The sequence below is a fragment of the Anser brachyrhynchus genome, assembly GCF_964034855.1.
Source record: "Anser brachyrhynchus genome assembly, chromosome: 3".
Taxonomy (NCBI): domain Eukaryota; kingdom Metazoa; phylum Chordata; class Aves; order Anseriformes; family Anatidae; genus Anser; species Anser brachyrhynchus.
The window spans coordinates 126313274-126335192 of record NC_137696.1 but is presented as its reverse complement, the minus strand read 5'-3'; the positions used below and the strand labels follow the sequence as shown (position 1 = coordinate 126335192).

The following is a 21919-nucleotide window of genomic DNA, read 5'->3' as shown; positions in this document are numbered from 1 at the left end:
GGCGGCCGGAAGCGGAAGCGGCCGGTCGAGGCGGGGCGGCGGCGGCCGCCCCGGGCTGGCGGGGGCGGCTGGCGGGCCGCGGGCGGGCGGGCGGCGGGGCCGGGCCGGGGCCGGGGCCGGCCACGATGCCCCGGCGCAAGCAGAGCCACCCGCAGCCGGTGAAGGGTGAGTGCGCGGCGGGGCCGGGGGGCGGCGGCGGCCGGGGCCCGGCGGTGACCCGCGGCGCTCGGTGTGTTGCAGCGGACGCCGAGGACGGCCCCGAGGAGACGGCGGGAGCGGCGCTGGTGCTGCCCGGCGACCTGCTGCTGGGCCGCGGCCTGGCCTGCGAGAAGGGACCGCCAGGTGCGTGCCGCCGCCCCGACCGGGCCCGCTGACGGCGGCCGCCGCAGCCGCCCCCGGCGCTCCCCCACCGCCCCCGGCGCTCCCGGCGGCGTCCCCGGGGCGGGGCGGGGCGGGCGGCGCCGCGCCCCGGCCGCCGTCGCTCCTGGCAACGGCCCCCGACAGCGTCCCCCCGCCGGCGGCCGCCATCCGGCGGCGGCGCTCCCCGGGCGCGCTCCCGTGCGGCCGCCGGTCCGCTCCCCGCAGCGCTGCCCTCCGGGAACCTCCGGGAGCGCCTCCGGCGGCGCGGGGGGGGGGGGGGGCTCGGCCCCGCAGGGACGCTCCGTCCCGTTACCGCGCCCGGTCCCGCCCCACGGGAGGCTGTAGGGCCGCGGGGACGCCGGGCCCGGGCAGCTGCCCCCCCGCGGCCGTGCTCTGCCGCCGCCGCCGGGCGTCCCCAGGGGCAGCGCCGCCCTGCCCGGGGAGCCCCGGTTTGCCCCGGGCCGCGGGGGGCACCCGTGGAGCCCGCGGCCGCCGCGTGAATCAGGGAGGCTCCCCCGGCTGCTCCCTGGCGCTCCGCTCCCGGCGCTGCGGTGCCCCCGGGCCGGGGGGTGCTGCCTGCCCGCGTCCTGCCCGAGACGTGGCCGTGGGGCGACGCCACCGCCCCCCAGAGCCGCTGGGGCGGGGCGCGGGGTGCGGGCTGTCCTTCCTCCAGCTTCTGCTCCCCGCAGCCCCACCGCTGCCCCTTGCTTTGCCCCTGTCTCCTTTGCAGCCGCTCAGCGTCAGCCCCGCCTGCGCACCCCAGGCTTCAGGTCGGTCTCGGCTGCGATGCAGCTGGGCAGAGGACGCGACACTGATCCAGCCCCACTGTGGTGCCTCGTGGGGAGCGGTGAGAGCAGCTCGCTGCCCTCGGATGATGAGCAGTGAATAACACGGGGACGCGCTCAGCAGGGAGCAGTGTGAACCGCCCGCTTCCTGCACCCCTGCCCGTCTGTCTGTTCCCCTGAGGGCTGCGCTCGGGGTGCGGGGCGCTGTGCTCTGCGCGCCGGGAGCTGCGCTGGGCCGCACCGGCAGCTCCTGCTCTCGTGCTGAGGCTTGGTCCCAGCTGCCTGGCAGATGGGTTCTGCTCCGAGGGCTGCACCTCCCCGCAGCGCATGCTCACGGCCCCATGCTGGGACAAAGCCGCCTCAGTGGTGCCGGACACTGCCTGGGCTGCTGCTTGTAAAGCTGCGGCAGTTTTGCAACCAGGAAAGCACTCCTTCCTGCTCCAGCCCCAGCTGGGGAGCAGTGCCAGGCAGCCAGAGGCCTGCTGGGGGTGCCAGAAGAGCCATCGCTGTGTCCCCAGCCCTGTGGGTACGTTGTCGCAGCAGGGCAGCGCCGACACAGCCACGCTCGGGCAGCGGTGCTCCAGGGACAGCGAGGCACCGCAGGGCTGCATGCGCTGAGCTTGCAGGGAGCCCCTCAGCACGGAGCTGCGGGCAGGGCCGCAGTGTTCCCCTGATGTTAGAAAGGCCCTTGCAGAACGCTCTGGTCTGGCATCAGCTCTTCCAGTGCTTGTGAAACGGGGACTGGGAAATACCGGGGGGCCTGGAGTGGCCACCCTTTCCTGCGGCCTGGGAGCAGCCTCACCCCTTGCTCAGGGCCCCTGGGAGTTGGGCCCTGATGGGTGGGTGGCAGCGAAGGGGGTGGCCCAGGGCAGAGGGCAGCTGCCGGGTCCTGCAGTGTCTCACAGTGACTGGGTCAGGCACAGCACAGGGACAGCTGGAGATAGCTAGGGGTTGATGGTGGCAAGGCTTTGCCACGTATCCCTTCTGCCTTGAGCACCAGCCTGTGGACAGTTCTGAGGGCCCCCTGTGTCCAGGCCACATCTGGAGGGCTGGAGGGCAGTGGCTCCACTCCTGTCATCCCTTGCTGGGGCACGGGGGTTACCCGGTGAGCTGCAGGAGGACACATCCCTGCCCAGCTGGTAAGTGGAAATGCTCTCTGAGAGCCCACTACTGATTCCCCCCCCACCTCTGTGGGGCAGCAGCACTGAGTGGCGCCAGGGGAGGTCCATTTTGCTGCCTGGTGCCGGTCTTGGAAGCGGGACCAGCACCCCCCCCCGGGGCTTTGGCAGCTCCACAGCCGAGGGGGAGCCCTGAGCGAGTGCTTTGGGTGCCAGCCCATCCTTCCTGGGTGGTGCTGTGCCTGACACCTTCTCACCGCCACCTGCCCAGCCGTGGCGTGGTGGTGGCGGGCTTTTCTGAGGGACTAGGACAGGCCCTGGGGCAGGTTGTGGTTATGGGGCTCCTTGCCCTGAGCGTTGGGGCCCCTGTGGACTCCTGGGTGCCACTAGGGTGGGCAGAGACGCCTGGCTGCAGTCCCCTTCCTAGGACCAGCCCTCTTGAGACCAGTGGCACCAGAATAGGGCTGCGCCTGGGCCGGGCCCCTGATCCCATCCCATCCCCACCCTCTTCTCAGCAGAGGCCCTGGTGGGGAAGATTGCCATCCCGGCGTACACGCTGAGCGACGACGACTGCTCCTCCGGGTACCAGCAGCTGAGCGTGGAGAGCGACCCCGAGGAGGGCGGTGAGCCCGGCCCCGCGGCGCTGCCCTGCCGCCAGTGCGGGCTGCAGCTGGCCGCCAGCCTGGGGCAGAGCTGCATGCAGTGTGCCGGCACCGAGGGCAGCCGCAACCAGCGCATTGTCTACTCCTGCCAGCTCTGCCCCTTCGCCTCCCACTACTCCAGCCACCTCAAGCGCCACATGAAGACACACAACGGGGAGAAGCCGTTCGCATGCCCGCAGTGTGCCTACGCCTCGGCCCAGCTGGTGAACCTGACCCGCCACCTGCGCACACACACGGGGGAGAAGCCCTACCGCTGCACGGGCTGCAGCTTTGCCTGCAGCAGCCTGGGCAACCTCAAACGCCACGAGCGGGTCCACAGCCAGGACAAGCCCTTCCAGTGTGCCGCCTGCGACTACCGCTGCAACCAGAGCCGCAACCTGAAGCGGCACATGCTCAGCCACCGCCTGCCTGAAGGTGAAGGGCCACACGAGCAGGACAAGGATCCAGGTAAAGCGGGGTCGGGGGGAAACTGCCGGGGGTGGGCAGGGAGCACGCCCTGCCGTCTTCTGTTATGCCAGTCCCAGTGCTCGCCCTCAGGCGCACAGAGCCTGTGCCGGGCCCGGGGCCGTGCGCCGCCAGCCCCGTGCCAGGGCATCGTCACCCTTGGAGCTGGGGCTCCTTGCAGAGTTGAGCCCTGCCAGCACCGTGCCGCCTGCTGACAGCCCTGCTTGTGTTTGTCCTGCAGAGCCGCTGCTGCCGGAGCTGAACCTGCACATGGGTAGCGGTACCGGCCCCTTCCTGCCCGGCTGCGCTCGGCTGCGGGGCGAGGAGTCGGCCGCGCTGCCCGAGCTGCTCTTTCCCTTCACATGCCGCATGTGCGGGCTGGTGCTGGATGATGGGTTCGCGCAGGACGAGGGCCTGGCCGAGCAGGTCTGTGGCCGCTGCAGCCTGGCGGTGCTGGGCACCGAACCGGGCTCCAGCCCCCGCAAAGGCACTGGGGACAAAGGCTTTGCCTGCAGCCTCTGCCCCTTTGTCACTCACTACCCCAACCACTTGGCACGGCACATGAAGACGCACAGCGGGGAGAAGCCGTTTGCCTGCCCGCTCTGCCCCTATGCCTCCGCCCACCTCGACAACCTGAAGCGGCACCAGCGCGTGCACACGGGCGAGAAGCCCTACAAGTGCCAGCTCTGCGACTACGCCTGCGGCAACCTGGCCAACCTCAAGCGCCATGGGCGCATCCACTCGGGTGACAAGCCCTTCCAGTGCAGCCTCTGCAGCTACAGCTGCAACCAGAGCATGAACCTGAAGCGACACATGCTGCGGCACACGGGTGAGAAGCCCTTCCAGTGCCGGGACTGCTCCTACACCACTGGCCACTGGGACAACTACAAGCGTCACCAGAAGATCCATGGCCACACGGCTGAGAGCTGGGTCAACCCGCGCAATGCCAAAGCCCTCCTGGCACCTCCAGCCGTGGGCACAGCCCTGCCCTGAGACAGCACTTAGCCCGGCTGCAGGGGCTCGGCCCCGCGCTGGGCCCTGGGGGTGCCTCGGTCACGGGGCCTCCCAGCCCCTTGCCGTCTGTGGCCCCTACCCTCCCTGGGGGAGAAGATGGGCAGCAAACTCTGCGGGGGCTCAGGGCTGCCTTAAGCAGGGCCAGCAGCCGTGCCAAGGTCTCCTGCAGCCCTATCCTTCCTGGGCAGGGCGAAACCACGACCAGCGGTTCTGCCAGGCGTGGGTGCCTGCCCCAGCTGCAGCGGTGCCGTGCCCCCAGGCGCTGCGCGGAGTGGCACCTGCCTGTTCCTGCCTGCCAGAGCCTTCCTCTGCCAGAGCCCGGGGAAAGGGGGGAGGGGGGAACAGGACTGGTTCCATGGCTGTTGCCATGCCAGTCAGTGTAATTTATATTGTGTATAAAAGCATTAAACAGTCGGTTTTGTTATCTGGTATTCTCCATAGGGACCTTGTTCTGCTTGAGAAGAGAAGAGGCGGGGGGGCTGCCGAGGTGGGAGGGGAGGGCCAGCCGCCACCCCCACAACAGACAGCCCAGTACCAATCAGGATCCATTTTAATCATCATTGCAGTATGTAAACATTGGTTACTGTCCATTAATGCTCTGGTCGGTCGGAGCAGCAAAAGATACGTGGTTACAAGCCTAGATTACACTGGAGCCTATGAGCGGGTTAGAGACAGGGCTCTGCGCAGAGCCCCACCGGAGACAGTTTACTGCAGTCTGTCTCAGAGCAGAAACCTAAATGCTAATTTGGCATTATGGAGCCTCACAAGGGCCGCTCGGTGCCACCGGGCTGCTGCCACCACCCCCCGGGGCAGCCACCCTCCCACATAGCTGCTTGCTCCCACTGGTGCAGTGGGCCAGGCCTGGCACGGGCCCAGGTACTCCCAGGGTGGGAGAAGAGGGCGGCTCTGCCCCTCTGGAGCTGGGGCCAGGCTCCACGACACCCGCTCCAGGGCTCAGCCTGAGCGCGCTGCTCGGGTGAGGCTGGTGCCGCTCTGGGAACGAGCCCTCTCCCAGCTGGGCACCAGCACAGGCTGCCCCTGCGGGAAGCCAGCAGCAGGAGGAGCTCAGCTGCCCCCAGCCTGAAGGCAATGGTGGGTTTGGGATGCAATCCCCAGCCCTTGGGGAGCAAGGGAAGGTGGATGGTAGCAGGTGAGAGGCACGTTGATTGCAACCTGTCTGCAGGTCGTACATTCCTCAGCGAAGGCCCTTGGGCCCTCAGGCCAGTGCTGTCCTAGGAAGGGGGAGCGGCTACAGATCTTCATCACCGATGCCCTCAAAGGCATAATTGCCATGGAAGTCGTTAGCGCCCACATCGTTAGCAGAGCTGGAGTGGCTGATCCCTCGCAGGCTGACAGAGGTGAGCTTGCTCTGTGGAAAGGGGAAGATACGTTAGGGAGGACCCCTACTCCCCCCCAGTTTGGTCTTGGGATGGTGGCACCCGCTGTGCCCACACACAACTCACCGAGAGTTTGGCCATCGGCTCCCGGGAGGCATCAGGTGAGTCCTGCGGGGACAGCATGGTCAGGCAACAATACCTGCCTCCCCCCGTCCCCACTGCTCTTCTGTCCCCCTGCCCCTCGGCCACGGTTAACCCTCCCAAGAGGAGGTCAGGGGCTGCCCAGCCATGATCCCCTCCCTCCCCAGGGGCTCTGGCTCCCGGAGACGGGCCCAGGACCCCTTTCTTTTCCCAGGGCTACAGGAGCAGGGCAGCACAGTCCTGCTGGTGGCGCCTCTCCGGCTCTGGTACCGAGATCACAGCTAAGCCTGTGTTTGCTTTCATCTTCCCTATTGGGGCAGCAGAGTCCCACTCACCAGCAACGGGGGAGACTTCACGGCTTGCTGACTGTCCGAGCGCCGCAGGGCCCCATTCGCCCGCCGGCGAAACATCTGCAGGGGAGAAGCTCAACTCAGTGGCCAGGTCCCCACGGACAGCTCCTGAAGCTGAGTTGCCCCCTGGGGATCTTCCAGCTGGCCCCTGCCTGAGGAGGGCAAGCAGGGCCAAGCCTAGACCCCATGGAGTCACAGGGACAACACGGGGAGCTGCAGAGACAACATCCAGACCAAACTCTTACCTTGCGGATGCTGCCGCCAGACTTTTTCACCATCAGCTCATCCACCATGGACTGCAGGCAGATGCTCAGCATGATGGCCTGTAAGGGAGAGGTGTCACGAGGCTGGCAGTGCCTAGCCTCACGCACCTCATGGCCCTCCCGACACACCACACTGAGCCCAGTCCTGCCCTCTGCCTTGTAGCTTCCCCCTTGCTCCCATCCTTTTCCACTGCTGGCCTGGTATGCAGGCAGCCCTACCTGTGGACTGGTGATGGTGACCCACTGCAGCCGGTCCTTGCTCATGAGATACTCAAAAGCCAGCTCCAGCTTCACCTCTGACTTCCCTGGGCTGCTCCCTGAGGGACCATTGCTCATCGGCACCTGCACAGACACATGCTGAGGCTGGGCGTTTCCAGAGGGAAACTGGCCAGCAACCAGCTGCAGGGGCTGGCCCTGGACACCCTGCACAGCTCGTGCTGGTTTTTCACCACTGTCAGTTCCCCTGTCAGCAGTGGCTCCCCTCATGCTTCTTCATGCCATGAGGCCCTCAGCCCCAAACCACAGCTGAGACGTTCCCCAGGCTTCCAGCCACAAGAGCTGCTGGAGCAGCCTGGCACAGCGGGGTCCCAACAGACCCAAGCAGCCCTCCTTGCCGCCCAGAGCCCCAAGCAGCACTCACTGAGGATGTGACTCGCCAGCACCGCATGCGCGTGACCTTGAAGCTGCCTTCCTTTATCTGCTCATTTGGCAGCCGCACTTGGAAGTTGAGCTCATTGTTGCCAGCACTGACAACGACATGACATCCCTTCTCAGGGAAGTCCGTGACGCAGGGATCAAACTTGAGATAGCCGTAGTACTTCAGGGTCTGTGCCAGGCGGATAAACTGTGGGCAGAGCCAGGGAAGGTCAGCACTGACAGCCACCCTCCCACCACGCTTCTGCTGGTCGGAGATCAGGCACCAAACTCAGCATCATGGGTTCACAAGGGGGAGCAGAGCCAGTCCGGAGCCTGGAACTGCTCCAGCCACAGCATCATGCCCTCCCCTACCTCCTTCTTGGAGACTTTCTCCTGCAGAGACTTGAGCTGCCGGTGTTGTTCCTTGTTGACAAGGATCCATCCGTGCTCGATGTCTGACACCGTCTACAAAGAAGCAAAGGCTGGTGAGCAGCTGGACCGAAAGCCACCTGAGACTCGTGGAGCAGTAGCTGAGGGGTGCAACACCCCCCTCCTCACCCAGCTGGGCCACGCTGACCCTCACCTGTGCATACAGCAAGTTGAGCCCCACACGATGCTCCATTACATCATCATCATAGGAGGAGTCCCAGTAGCTAAAAGGGAAGCACATGAGTCAGCTTCTTCCCCAGCTCCTAACAGTGATGAGAACACCGCCCCACATGCAGGGACAAGGAACTGGGCTGGCTCTCACAGCCGGCTCCCTCAGGCAGCCTTCAGCTGCCACGTTCCTCTTCTCCTCCTCCTCTGTATCAGCTGCCACAGGCAGGCAGGGCCGTGTCTGGGAAAAGCAGAAATGGGCCAAACCCAGCAGGGCAGCCCCCTCCCCGGTGTCAATGGGGACACCCAGATATGTTCCCGGGGGTCCAAGCACCAGAGGGACAGCAGTGGCAGGAGGGGAGGGGTCCCTGCACAGAGCGGGGAGTCCCTGGACACCACCCCACCGCCCTGGGGCAGCTGCCCTGCCAGCCCTGCAGCTCACCTCTTGCGCAGAATGATCCTGAACTCAGAGTTGTGCAGGCTGGTGACAGACACATACGGCAGCTCAAACTCCTGCAGCTTCCGTACAACTGCAGGGACACAGCAGCTCAGCAGCAGCTCAGTGCTGGGGGAGCCCCCCGGGCCCCCACCACCCAGCGCAGGGCCACCTGCTCCAGGCACAGGACTCTCGCTCTGGGGCAGGGTGCTGCTCTCCCCCTCCCAGGGCAGATGGCCTACACAGCCCTCCCTTGTGGGGCTTCCCTCAACATGCTCTACTCACAGGAGAAAGCTCCGTCCTTTGTCTCTCTCACTAGGAAGAGGCTGAAGTAGCCGACCAGGTCATCGGGCAGATCCAGCTTGGAGGCCACGGCCTGAGAGCAAGCGCAGGAGGTCACGACTTCCCACAAAGAGACAGCGCCTCCGCGTCCTCCCCCTGGAGCCCCATGGTAAGATCCAGCCTACTCACTTTAAGGGGGGCTCCCTACGAAGGGAGCCAGGACCTCTGCTGAGCTGGGGCCAGGGCAGGGAGAGCAAACGGACAAGTGGGGCCAGGGGATTACTACCACTACAAAGCAAGCTGTGGGCCTCACAACATTGAGATGGGCTCATGGAGGGACATAAGCACATCAGCACACAATTTTCAGCTCTGCTGCTCCTCAGCCCCGAGGACAACCCTGCCCTGGGTCAGGGACAAAGCAGGAAGGGCAAGGGAGCTGCCTCACGGCCTGCCGGGCTGAGGGGACTCCCCCTGCAAATGTGCAAAATCACGGGACTCAGCAGGATGGGCTGATCCTGCCCGGCACAAGATCTCCCGCACCTCAAGGACATCCTCCGTCTGGTCTGAGGTGAGGATGGTGACCTTGACCTTTTGGCCATTGGAGAGCAGCACTTCCAGCACCACCTCCTCTGTCGGTATCTGCTGTGTCTCCTGGAGAGAGAGAGGATTGGCAGCCTGGCCCCATCCACTGCCTGCCCCCCAGCCCGGGCAGTCTGCGGCACACCCCACGTGGGCCCCCCGGCAGCTCCCTCCTCACCTGCTGGGCCTTGCGCAGAAAGCTGTTGAAGGTCTCACTGACTCCCAGCGTCGGGTCCTGCCGCACTGGGGTGGAAGACAAGCAAGGAGTCGGGCATTAGGTAGAAAGGGGCAGGGAGCCATGCCAATTCCTATCTGTTCTACAGTCCCCCAGCGATGGCACCCAGACTAAGTGTGCGCTGGGTGCAGGGTGTGCGCATGGACGGCCATGGATCCCCTGGAGACAGAGGCACCAGCAGGTCTTCACTTTTGCTAGTGCAGGGAAAGGGAAAGGGCTGGAGACCGAGAAGCAGCCCCAGTGGTACTGCTTCTTGCTTGCTGACATTCAGGGGACGATGCTGGCTATTATCATTGCACAGCTGCAAACATCAAGACGGGCAGCAGCATGCTCAGCACTGTGGGTAGGAAGAGGCCAAAGCCAGACCCAGGTGACCATAGGGAGCGATCCAGGCAGCGCCACCATGCCCTGAGCCGCCGAGCCAGGGAAGCAGGTCCTGAGCCACAGTACACATGGGGCAGACCCAGCTTACCAGCCTGCATGTATTTCTCCAGCTGTTCCCGTCGTTGCTCCACCTCTGCTGGGGTGAGCGTGAAGATCTTCTTTGGGGGAAAGGCTGGTACTACATTAGCGCCATACTCCTTCCTTAGCTGGGAAGAAAGCAGAGTGCTGTGAGAGCCTCCAGGGAGACGGTAACTGCCCCAGGCCCCAAACCTGGCTGATTTCCAGGGCTCTGACAAGGGGGGCAGACAGCTCATCACCCATTTCTCATCTAGGAACTTGCAAGAGTCAAGGCAGACTGTCACAGAGCGTGAGCGGAGGCCTGCACCAAGTGCCAGGGCACAGGAAGCGATGTCTTGGCCAACCCTGTGCCAACCCCAGGCGACATGCGCCCACCCACAGCCAGCACAGAGCCCAGCACCCCTGCTCTGCAGCAGCGTGTGCTGCCTTCCTGCAGCACCCAGCCATCCCTGTCCCCATCCCCGTGAGACCCGATACCCTGCCTGCAGGGACACAGGGCACCACGGAGCAGTCCCACAGGCAGCTCCACGGCAGCACCAAGGCTCCCTACCTGCTCGTGCAGCCCCAGGAGCTGGCTGTAGCGCACTCGGCAGTGCAACACCCCATTCACATGGATGTTGTAGGCCTGCGGGGAGAGGCACAGGTCAAAACCAAGGATTACAGCCTCATGCTAGGGATGGAGGGGCCCTGGGATCTGCCAAGCTGGGCACACAGCCTCCCCCCTCCCCCTTCCCAAAAAGAGGTGCCTGTACAGGAAGAGGCAACACACCCAAGGACACCAACAAAGGGGAGATTCCCCTCACGGGTGCCAGCAGCCTGTGGGATGTCATAAACACCATCCCCAGAGACCAACTGGCTCCTTTCTGCTACCCTCAAAGATGCAGAAAGAGCCCGAGTGGCCAGAGAGACAGGATGCCAGGGCGTGTTGGCGTGGACATGCTGTCTGGAAGGGCTCAGCCGTTCCTGGCTCCGAGTTACTGCTGAAGGACTCCCTGCAGAGGGGCCCAGAGAGCCTGCAGCCCCAGGGAGGCCGGGCGCAGCCACGACAACTCCGCTCTGCAGACAGGCACCGCGAAGTTCTGCAGCCCAGCCTTGTGCCGCCCCAGCCAGGGTCCCAGCAGGCACTCAGGAAAGGGGTGGCAGGGACTGCCAGCAGACCCAGTGGGGCAGCTCAGCCCTGACGCAGGAAGAGTCAGGCCCAGACATCCCCCTTGCACACCGCATGCCGGGCCCAGCACCGCTGTGAGGGCTAGATTTGTCTTGCAGGCCCTGACCTAGCCCAGGCACCGATGCTGACGGACGGCCAGGCTCCCACACCATGCTCCCCAGCGCTCAGACCTTCTCCAGGCGCTGCCCAACAAGCACTTTTCTCTGCCCCTCTGGCATCTTTCCCCTGAAGGGCCCAGGACTTGCCCAGCTCTCATGGGCAGCCTGGAGGGGGGGTACGAGCAGCCCCATGCACCCCTGAACCATGCTGATGCATGCAATAAGCAGTCCCCGGGCACAGTCTCTTACAGCCTCTCCAGCACATCCAGGACCAGGAGAGGCTGCTGCCAGCAGTCAAGGACTGAACATCAGCAAGGACAGGATCAGACAAACTCCCAGAACTTGCACAGATAAGTACAATAAAGGCACTGAAGGGTTCTTGTGTCACTGCTCCTCAAAAGATATGTCGGTGACAGCACAGACATGCAGCTCAGGAAATGTAGTCAAAACTACTCAAGGAGTGCAAGAGCCCTCGTTCAAGGGACGTGTCTGCCTGACACCAGGAGTGTGTAACCCTGCATCTGCCCAACCACAGGGAGAGCATGGAGCCACCAGGCAGCCCCACAGACATGGGTGTCCCCAGGCAGCAGGCAAGGACATCCTTCCCTTTCTCAGCAGCAAGAAGAGGCAGCTAGAGGTTACTCTATTTTCCATGCTCCCACGAGCCATCTGAAGGAGGTGAGCACAGCAACCTGACAGCAGAAAGCAGATGCCACATGGCCAGGACACCGCCACCACCAGGGGCTGTTGGCCCAGGCGCACTGCACTGCTTCCTGGGGGTGCGTGGCCATCGCCAGCCCTCACCATGTGGCAGGGGGCTCATTCCTTACGTGCTGCCTGCCACAGCACTACGGGGGCAACGGTTGTTTGAAAACTGAAAGTTTGGTGTACAGCTCCCAGCAGGACATGCTGCTGTAAATCCAGTAATTCCTGCTCGTAGCACAAGAAAGGCGTGGACCTGTTAGAGCAGGTCCAGAGGAAGGTCGTGAAGATGATCAGAGGGCTGGAGCCCCTCTCCTAGGAAGAAAGGCTGAGAGAGCTGGGGATGTTCAGCCTGAAGAAGAGAAGACTCTGGGGAGACCTCACTGTGGCCTTTCCGTACTTAAAGGAGGCTTATAAAAAAGACGGAGAGTGACTTTTTACACAGATGGACAGTGATTGGACAAGGGGTAACGGTTTTAAATTAGAAGAGGGAAGGTTTAGATTAGATGTTAGGAGGAAATTCTTCCCTCTGAAGGCGGCAAGGCTCCCCGAGGAGCTGTGGGTGCCCCATCCCTGGCAGTGCCCAAGGCCAGGCTGGATGGGGCTGGGGGCAGCCTGGGCTGGGGGCAGGGGTCGTGCCCATGGCAGGGGGTGGCGCTGGGTGAGGTCCCTTCCAACCCAAGCCACTCTCTGATTCTGTAACACCTCCAGCCCCTGGCCCAGGGCAGAGGCTGGCACACTTCTGAGGCAGTTCCACCCCAGAGGGCACCAGCCCAGCTGAAAGCTGGGGCTGCCCGAGGTCGGTGGAGGTGCTTCTCCAGGACACACCAGCTCTGCACTTGCTGGAGCTCACGTTGGCTTCTTATAACACCTTCTGACACGAATGCAACAGCCCTGTTCCTCAGGCCAGGTCTCTGCAGAGGGCTTGGAGACCATGGCTGATGCTGGTTGGTATCGGCATCACCTGGTGGGACCTGCACCAGCAGGGCTCTCTGGGGGCCCACCAGCTCCTGCCCAGAAGCAGTGATCAACCCGCTGATGCAGGAGACGAGGTCTTTGCCTGCCTAAGGAGTCATCGCAGCACCTGAGGGCAAAGTCCACGGGGAAGCACAGGGCCTAACACCCGTGCATCTTGCTCCTGCGACCTTTGTGCAACCGCAGACGCCAATGATCGCTCTTGTCCAGGTCCCCCACAGCCCTTTCGTGCCTCACCACTGCCCGCGTCCCCGGGCGTGCTGTCTCGTGTTGCTGGGATGCCTGGGGAGACCCCCCCGGAGCAGGACCTCCGGCAAAGGGGGCAGGCACCGTTCCCACGGCCGACTGCCTCCAGCCCAGGCTGCGGAGCAGGAGACGGGGGCTGTCTGCAGCACGGGGCTCCGGGCAGGGCCCGCGCTGGGGCAGGAAGGGACCTCAAGCCCGAGGACGGCCAGGATGCAAGCGGGGGGGGGCAGAACCGGACACGAGTTCCCGCACGCTCCCTGCCCTCCGCCAAGCCGAGGAGGGGCCGAGGCGGGGGCTGTCGGCACCTGGGTGCTGCCGAGGGTGCTGCCACGGCCCCCGCCTGGGAGCGGCCCCCCGGGGCCGCGCTCCCGGAGCAGCCGCGGGGCCGGGCGCGTTCACGCCGCACGGAGCAAAACAGGAAGCGGGGCCGGGGGCCGGGCTGCGCCGCGGGCACGGGCACGGGCAGCGCCTCCCCCCCCCGCCGCGCCGAGCCCCCCGCAGGGCGCGGGGCCAGCCGCCCGCACGGGCGACGGGGAGGGCCCGGGCACCGCCAGAGCGCCCCGGGGCCCGGCCCGGCCCCCCCCCGGGAAGGGGCCGACCTCGGCCGGGGAGCGGGCCCCGCTGTCCCCGCACGGGGCCGCAGGGCGGCACCGCCCCCCCCCCGGCGCGGCAGGGACGGCCCAGCCCGGCGGCGGGGCGCCGGCTCGGGGGGCCGCGGCGGCCCCGCTCCCCGGCCGCCCTCCGCCCCCGCCGGGGCGCTGCCGGAACCGGGCGGCGGGCCCGCCCCGCGCCGCCCCGCGGCCCCGCTCACCACGTAGGCGGCGCCGCCGTCGCCGGCGCGGGTCTCGGTCTCGGGGATGGAGAAGTGCATGGCGGGGCCGGGCCGGGGCCGGTACCGGGCGGGGTCGCGCGCCCGCCGCTACCGGCCGCGCGCCGCCATCTCGGGCCGGGCGCTCCGCGGCGCCGCCCCGCGGGGCCCGCGCGATGGCGCGGCCGAGAACCGCCCGCCGGGGCCGGCCCGCCCCGCCCCGCCCCGCTCCAGCGCCCGCGGGCCCGGGGCCGGGGGCACCCGGCGGGGCCGGCGCGGCCCTCGCACGGCGGCTGCCGGGCGCCCGCTGCCACCCGGCGGTGCCCGGGCTGCCCCGGTGACCACCCCCCCCGGGGCTCCCGGCGCCGCCCCCCGTGCCCGGCGCCCCCGGCCCCGCCGCCCTCCGGCCGCCCCCGCGGGCCCGGCCCCGGAGCCCCCGCGGGGGGGGGGGGGGGGGCGCGGCCCCGGGCTCGGGCACCGCGTGGCGTCACCGCGCGTCACGCGGCGGGCCGTGACGTCACGGCCGGGCAGGGCCGCGGGGCGGCGGCGGCGCCCTCCGGCCGGCAGGGGGCGCTGCGGGCGGGCGCCATGGCGGAGCGGGCGGCGCCGGGCGGTGAGTGCGGGGCGGCGGCGGGACGGGCCCCGCTCCTCGCGACCCCCCGGCCTCTGCCCCGCCGCCGGGGCCCCTCTCACGCTCCTCCTGTTCCAGGTGCGGGCTCCGAGGCTGCCGCGCCGGTGCCGGCCGCAGCGCAGGTGAGCGGGGCCGGGGCCGGGGCCGGGCGCGGGGCCGGGGCCGGGCGCGGGGCCGGGGCCGGGCGCGGGGCCGAGGCCGCATCACTGTGTGCCCGCAGGTCCCCGAGCTGTCCCGCGAGGAGAAGCTGCAGCTGCGGAAGGAGAAGAAGCAGCAGAAGAAGAAGAAGAGGAGCGAGAAGGGGCCGGCGGCGGAGCCCCCCGAGCAGGGAGCAGCTCCCGAGCCCGGGCAGCCCCGCGGTGAGCGCCCCCCTCCCCCCGCGGGGCCAGCCCCGTAGGGAACCCCCGGGCGGCGTCCTCTGGGCACCCCGAGCCCAAGCCGGGAGCATCCCCGGGCAGGGGAGGCCATCGCGGGACCGCCAGCGCGCCCCACCTCGCTGCGTGCCGGAGTTCTCCGTGCTCGCTCCCAGCAGGAACGTCTGCGTTCTTGCAGGGTTGGAGTTACAGAGAGGCCGGTTGCCTCCTCGCCTGGACCCGGGGCTGGCCTGATGGTCCCCGTGTCGCTGTACAGGCGTGGGGAGGTGCTGGCGAACACGGGGCTTAGTCCCCCACACCCCCCCCTTGTGCAGAGGGGTCTCCCCACCGCGGGCTGCCCCACGTGCGGGGCTGTATCTCCCAGTGACGGAGGCTGGGCACAGACCTCCTCCTTCTGTCTCCTGCAGTCACTCCTCACCCCTCGTCCTCGCCAACCTTGGCCGATGGCCCCAGCGATGGTGAGAAGCCCACGGGGGGCAAGAGCAAAGCCGAGCTGCGAGCGGAGCGCCGGGCCAAGCAGGAGGCTGAGCGGGCCCAGAAGCAGGCCAAGAAAGCAGAGCTGGGCCAGGCAGCCACACCAGCCAAGCCCAGGCTGACCCCCACTGAGCCCCCAACTGGTAAAGATGTTGTCACAGCTGGGGTGCAGAGGGCAGGTGGGTGAGCAGGGAGGGAGTGGGCTGGGGTCCTGCAGGATCTGCCTGTCTGATCCTTGCGCCGTTCCCATTGTCCCTTTCCTTGGAACCCTTCGTTTCCTGAGTGTTGGGGCGGCATGGCTGAGCTGGGGGCTGCACCAGGGTGGTACTGCTTCACGCCACCCTCTTCATCGTTCTCACAGTGGTGAAGCGGCTGCCAGAGCACGTGCAGGTGGATGACCCTGCTGCCCTGAGGAAACTAGCCAAGAAGCTGGAGCGTCAGCAGGTAGGAGGAGGGCTGGGTAACAGGCTGCGTGCTACAGGGCAGTCGTGCCGCAGGTTTATGTGGTGCGGGTCAGGCTCATGCATGGTGGGGAGTAGGGCTTGGTCTCTGCTGGGCTGAGGAAACCTCTGGTGTGCCGCCAATAAGCACTGGGTGTGATCGGTGGTTCTGGAGTGAGCAGGGCTGTATGGCAGCCTTGAACAAGTAAGTCATCATCAGCGCTGTTTGATGACAGGTTCCTCTGAGGCAGGACTACGGCACCAAAGTCAACCTGTTTTCGCATTTGCACCAGTACAGCCGGAAGAAGCCGCTGACGCAGCAGATGAGGTATGTGGCCTCCCCAGCCCAGGCCCCTGGCAACCGCTTGGCTCTGCTTCATCTGGCTTGTCTGCAAAATGGCCCTAGTGAAGGGGTGTCCTTGTTCTGCATGTGGGATGGGCTTCATGGGGTGGATGGGGGCGGCCACTTCACCTGCTGCGAGGAGTAGCAGCAGGGGCAGCTAATGTCCTGCCTGTGAGAGGAAGAGCGCTGTCCTCAGGGAGTGCGGGGCAGTGGAACAGGGGCAGTGGGGTCGGCCTGATGTCTCAGGTCACAGAGCAAGCAGGGCTGGTCTGACAGATCTCTCCCTGGGGCATCCCTTGGACTGCTTGGGGAGGGGCCTGGCCATGGGTTAGTCTTTCCTGGGCTGTAGAGTACCAGAGCTGACAGTTCTCACCTTTGTCCCTGCAGCATTCCCTCCACAGTAATTCACCCAGCTGTGGTGCGCCTTGGCCTCCAGTACTCCCAGGGTATCATCAATGGTTCCAATGCCCGTTGCATTGCCCTGCTAGAAGTCTTCAAACAGGTATGTCAGAGCCCCATGCCCACCAGGCAGCAGGGGCATTGCACCAGGTGCAGGCGCCTCTTCCTGTTTCCTATCAGTCCTCTTCAGACCTCTTCCTTTTGGCCTGGGGTATCCATGCTGCCAGCTTCCTGTTCTGGTGCTGGAGCTGTTGCAGATTTGAGTTCCTGGAGCATCCTTTGCTCCCCTCGGAAAAGTGTGCCAAGCTGCACGCTTGTGTACACACTTGTGCCTGGTCTGCAGCCTCCTCAGAGAGGGTGGGCACATGCAATGCCTGGCCAGAAGGGGCAGATGCACTGAACTCACATTCTTTCTTATTGTTTCAGCTGATCCGGGATTACTCCACTCCCCCTAACGAGGAGCTGTCACGGGACCTGGTGGCCAAGCTAAAGCCACACATCAGGTGAGCAGTCTCGGTGCCAGGGCAGAGGGACTGAAGCTCCACTGAGTGTGGTCCATTGGCCGTCTCTTCGGGTTGCTGTTCTACCCAAGCTTTGGCTGGCTTTCCTGCGGCTCTGGTTCTGCCTCTCTGGCTACCATCCCCAGCCCAGCTGCATCCTCCCTCTCACCGTCATTGTCCTCCAGGCTACCCCAAAGCTAAATACATTTCCTGTCTTGCAACCCGGAAGGCCAACTATGTCCTGGGCTGCATTAAAATAGAGGTGGCCAGCAGGGAGAGGGAGGTGATTGTCCCCCTCTACTCTGCTCTGGTGAGACCCCAACTGGAATACTGCGTGCAGGCCTGGGGCCCCCAGCACAAGAAGGATCTGGAGCTCTTGGAACGGGTCCAGAGGAGGGCCACTAAGATGATCAGAGGGCTGGAGCACATCTGTGCAGAAAGGTTGAGGGAACTGGGCTTGTTTAGCTTGGAGAAGAGAAGGCTCCAGGGAGACCTCATTGTGGCCTTCGAGTACTTCAAGGGAGCGTATAAACAGGAGGGGAAATGCCTGTTTACATGTGTTGGTAGTGATAGGACAAGGGGGAATGGTTTTAAACTAAGACGGGGGAAATTTGGGTTGGAAATTAGGAGAAAGTTTTTCACTTAGAGGGTGGTGAGGCTCTGGAACAGGTTGCCCAGGGAGGTTTTGGATGCCCCATCCCTGGAGGCATTCAAGGCCAGGCTGGATGCGGCTCTGGGCAGCCTGCTCTAGTGGTTGGCAACCCTGCCCAGAGCAGGGGGTTGAAAGTAGATGATCTTTAAGGTCCTTTTCAACCCAGGCCATTCTATGATTCTCTCTACAGCTTCCTGAACCAATGCCGGCCCCTCTCAGTCAGCATGGGCAATGCCATTAAGTTCCTCAAGAAGGAGATTTCATGCCTACCTGACACCCTGAGAGAGGAGGAGGTAAGTGACCACGCATAAGCAGGCTCCAGCCCTCTGGTTGTAAACCCGGGGTGGAGGCACAGCCCTGGCGCAGTTCAGGCAGGGGGAGGTGACAGGATGCAGATAGAGAGCAGTGCTGCAGAGAATCCAGAAGGCTACTGGCCATGAGCGTCACCAGCCACAGCCTGAGAAGGGACTGCAGCCAGACCTGCTCCCCCTCTGCCTGCAAGCACAGTCGAGCAGGTTCCAAAGGGGCTGGGGTGCACCACAGCGAACACCAAACATCAGTAGGCTGGTGGGACTGGAGCCCATCAGGACCAGGGATGTAAAACAGGAAGCTGCAGCAGGAGAAGCATGTGGTCACAATGAGCACAGCGCTCCACCACAGGCCTGGCTGGCAACCAGGCACCTATTGCAACTCTTGGAGGGCTGAAGGACTCCCAGAGTGGTCCAGCTGGCGCTGTCCACCACAGGGAGGCCACAAAGGCCACAGCACCTGGGCACCATGAGCTGTCCTTGCCCACCAGCACAGTCTGAGCATTGTTTGGCAGCATCAGTAATGTCACGGATGAGGAAGAAAGCGTTTTTCAATGCTCAGCTCTATCCTGCGCAAAAGGCTCTTCAGGAACCTCTTGGCTGTGGAGCAGGGGCAGGGTGGTGGCTGTCCATCAGGAGCTGTCCACCTATGTGACCTGTGGCCAACAGGCTGAGAGAAGTCAGGCTGGTGAGATCTGGGCAGTAAAATCTCCGTGGGGTGGACAACCAGAGTGACTGACCTGGGAGATGCAGGGGAAGCAATGAGCACAGCTGGGGAGGTCCTGATGATGGCTGGAAGTTACAGTGAGGTACTGTGGTGTGCTGGTAAGCTTGTACTGGATCAGGAGCAGGCCCCATGTGTCCCACAGAGCCTTTACTGCAGGGGAAGGTGCCGTTCAGCAAACAGGCTGTCTGGGAGCAGGATGGGGCTCTCCACTTGCAGACAGTGCTGAGCCCACTGTCCTCCCAGGTGGCAAAGGACAGTCGAGTGGCTGCAGCGTGGCAAGGCCATGCTATATGTGATGGTACTGTCTCCCCAGGCAAAGGAGAAGCTGCAGAGCACTATCGACAACTATTTACGGGAGAAAATTGTTTTGGCAGCTGAAGCCATTTCAAAATCTGCCTTTGAGAAGATAAATGACCACGATGTCATCCTGGTGTACGGATGGTAAGAAGGGGCAGCCAGGCCACGAGGTGGAAGATAGAGCAGTGGAATGAACATAGGAAGCTCTTGCAAAAGCAATTTTTCAGTGGTGGGAGAATTTCAGCATTGTCCAAGAGGTAGGGAGGGTTTGTGGTTCTTGGTCCTCTTTTGCTGAAGGGGAAAATAGAGGCAGCAGCAAGAAATAAGCAGAGAGTGCGTAGTCAAGGGGTGTTGGTCAGAACTCAGCTGTGGTGGGGAGCACACACAAGGGAGAAGTTTATGACCAGTGGGATAGAACAGAGGATACGTGAGAATGTTGGGTTGAAGCAGAGCACGGCCCTGGGATCAGCCCTTGCTAACTGGATAAGAGAATATTGCTGAGCACTCTGCTTTTTCCAAAGCGCTAGCTGGGACTCATGTCCATCCTGGAAGACGGGCAGGTTGATGAGGTGGCGTCACGAGGCAGTGACAAAGCACTTGCTGCCTGGCGGCAGCTGGGGCAAACACCAGAGCACGCCGGCAGAGCTCAGTGGGCAGTGTTGGCTGGTGTGGCTGCGAGCGGGCATCCCTGAAGGGCCCCGCTGGGAGGGCACTCTCCTGACCCTGTTCTGACTTCCCTGTGTGCTGGGACAGGCCATGTGCTGGGAGGGGTGGAACTCTCAGACTCATTAGAGGGGCAAGGAGGAAGGTCTGATCACAGAGCCTAATCCCAGTCTGTACTGATGAACGTAGCTGTGCGAATGTATAAGAACTCAGCTTGTGAATGCTCAAGTTTGTGCTGCTTTCCATTTTGAGTAAACCACACACCCAGACCTGTAGCATTGTAGTAGTGGACAACACCTTGACTGGCAGCAGGCCTAAGACCATTGCCATCAGCAAAGCCTATACTGAAGGCTCGTTAATGAGCCTTTCCTGTTCTTGTTCAGGGCTCAGCACTGTCCTCTGCTTGCATATGTCTAGAGTGAAATGTTTCAAGAAACCCAGATTAGCCATTTCTTAAATACAGAACATTTACAGAACATTTACAGAACGGCAGAGCAGCCTCGGCCGTTTACCGGCATTTTAAACAGACTGCAGCAAAGTCACGTGTCGGGAAGCAGAAATAAAGAAGCTTGTTCCTCCTTAGAGGGAGCATGTCCTGGAAAGTAAACATGGAAAAGGGAACTAGATGCTGCTGTGGCAAAAGAGTCTGTGCGCGCTTCCTGGGTGATTGGCAGAGGAAAGAGCAGAGGCAGGCGCCAGTGTAGGCCTGGTGCATGATGAGGAGGAAATTTGGAAAGGGTTTGGAGGGGGAGCCCTTTGTTGTGGTTGTGGACAGGGGGAGGTCAGCACTGCTTCCAAAGAGTGCCGAGACATGGCTTTTCCCAGGGGGCGATTTTCTGTATGAAGACAGGGAGGGGGCCCTAGGAGTGTAGTGAGGTGGTGCCTGGAAGGATGGCACTGATAATGGTGAGGGCAGGCTTCAGCTCTGCCCAGACTTACCTCTAGGCAATGCCAGCCCATCAGGTATTTGGTGGGAGTCCGACTCCTGCCCCAGGTAACACAGACACGTCCTGGGATTCCTTTGGGCAGGATGTGCCTGGGGACCTGCCTGGCAGCACCCACTCTGCTACAGCCAGCCCTGGGAGTCAGGCACATTTAGGTGGGGCTGTCCCCCGGGCAAGACCCCGAGCTAACGCAGAACTCCTGCCCAGCTGGCACCTGGTGGGTACCACACTGCAGCCAGTGCCAAGGGACATCTTGGGCCTCTTGGCTGCATTTTGGGGCGATGCCATCAGCAAGCAACCTCGGCGTGGGTGGGCTGGGGCAGGCGCGTGGGTCGGGGAAAGCTCGGCCTGCCCGGAGCAGCCCATTGACCAGTGTCTGCCAGCTCGTCCCTGGTGAACCGCACGCTGTGTGATGCCCACATGCAGAAGGGCCGGGCTTTCCGTGTGATCGTGGTGGACAGCCGGCCGCGGCTGGAGGGCCGGGAGACACTGCGCCGGCTGGTGCGCAAGGGCATTCACTGCACCTATGTGATGATCAACGCCATTTCCTATGTGCTGCCTGAGGTGAGGAGTGAAATGGGGCCGTGCTGAGGGTGGTGGCAGGCCAGGGTTGAAGCTGAAGCATGATAGAAGATGCTGACACATGCCTGCGCTTCTCCAACAGGTGTCCAAAGTGCTGCTAGGAGCCCATGCGCTGCTGGCCAACGGCTCAGTCATGTCCCGGGTGGGGACGTCCCAGATAGCGCTAGTCTCCAAGGCTTACAACGTGCCCGTGCTGGTGTGCTGTGAGACCTACAAGTTCTGCGAGCGGGTGCAGACAGATTCCTTTGTCTCCAACGAGCTGGGTATGGTTTCCGTCCCCTTCTTCCCACCCGGGATCTGCTCCCTCCTCCTGCGGCTGGGCAGTACAGGACATGCTGAACTGTCTTGTCATTCCTCTTCCTGAATGAGGGGGACCCCGGCCTTGGGAGGAACAGCTGCAAGGGGCTGGGGGCAGCAGCGCGGTCCCTCCCGCTGATCCCGCAGCTTCTCCTCTCCCCGCAGATGACCCCGACGACCTGATCGTGCTCCGCAAGGGGCAGGCCCAGCTGGGCGGCTGGTCAGAGAACAAGTCCTTGCGCCTCCTCAACCTGGTCTACGACGTGACACCGCCGGACCTGGTGGATCTGGTCATCACAGACCTGGGCATGATCCCGTGCACCTCGGTGCCCGTCGTCCTGCGCGTCAAGAACGTGGATCAGCAGTAGGGGCGGCAGCACGGACCCTAATAAAGCAGGCCCCGTGTTAACGCTGCGTGTCAGACTTCTGTGGTGCGGCAGAAGCCCCGTCGCCCCGCGTCATCCCAGGCTCGGCTCTGCGCTGTCCTTGGGCATGCGGTACTTCTGCCCAGCTCTGCCCTGCCCCTCTCCTCCTCCCGCGCCAGGCTGCGGCAGGGAAGGACCGTCCCCGTCCCCGTTGTCCGATAAAAA

The 21919-nt window shown here is 64.0% G+C and overlaps 3 protein-coding genes across 8 annotated transcripts; 2 read left to right on the top strand and 1 right to left on the bottom strand.

Annotated features, from left to right (window-relative positions):
- Window positions 1-8: 8 nt before the first annotated feature.
- Window positions 9-5121, top strand: ZNF513 (zinc finger protein 513). Of its 5 annotated transcripts, none has more exons than XM_080585282.1 (4): window positions 9-165; window positions 241-342; window positions 2782-3372; window positions 3611-5121. In XM_080585282.1, exons 1-4 carry the CDS (start codon window positions 126-128, stop codon window positions 4360-4362), a joined length of 1485 nt encoding a protein of 494 aa, XP_080441408.1. In that variant the 5' UTR covers window positions 9-125; the 3' UTR covers window positions 4363-5121. The 5 variants fall into 5 exon arrangements, with proteins under 5 accessions (XP_080441408.1, XP_080441409.1, XP_080441410.1 ...); XM_080585280.1 differs by having other exon boundaries at window positions 111-165; window positions 2779-3372; XM_080585283.1 differs by lacking the exon at window positions 241-342 and having other exon boundaries at window positions 38-165; window positions 2779-3372.
- Window positions 4916-13879, bottom strand: SNX17 (sorting nexin 17). 2 transcript variants are annotated; one of them, XM_080585302.1, is made up of 15 exons: window positions 13702-13879; window positions 10252-10326; window positions 9712-9829; window positions 9183-9247; window positions 8966-9076; window positions 8429-8519; window positions 8150-8237; window positions 7694-7763; window positions 7483-7575; window positions 7115-7318; window positions 6694-6831; window positions 6457-6534; window positions 6197-6271; window positions 5847-5888; window positions 4916-5752 (listed from the first exon to the last, which is right to left on the bottom strand). In XM_080585302.1, the coding sequence occupies exons 1-15, from the start codon at window positions 13759-13761 to the stop codon at window positions 5633-5635; spliced, it is 1428 nt and encodes a 475-aa protein (XP_080441428.1). In that variant the 5' UTR covers window positions 13762-13879; the 3' UTR covers window positions 4916-5632. The 2 variants fall into 2 exon arrangements, with proteins under 2 accessions (XP_080441428.1, XP_080441429.1); XM_080585303.1 differs by having other exon boundaries at window positions 6694-6816; window positions 13702-13878.
- A 320-nt stretch (window positions 13880-14199) lies between these two features.
- EIF2B4 (eukaryotic translation initiation factor 2B subunit delta) lies at window positions 14200-21738 on the top strand. The gene is made up of 13 exons (XM_080585288.1): window positions 14200-14311; window positions 14408-14451; window positions 14550-14688; window positions 15111-15320; window positions 15539-15621; window positions 15854-15945; window positions 16348-16462; window positions 16786-16862; window positions 17702-17804; window positions 18860-18987; window positions 20834-21014; window positions 21115-21295; window positions 21495-21738. The coding sequence occupies exons 1-13, from the start codon at window positions 14287-14289 to the stop codon at window positions 21695-21697; spliced, it is 1581 nt and encodes a 526-aa protein (XP_080441414.1). The 5' UTR covers window positions 14200-14286; the 3' UTR covers window positions 21698-21738.
- Window positions 21739-21919: the final 181 nt, after the last annotated feature.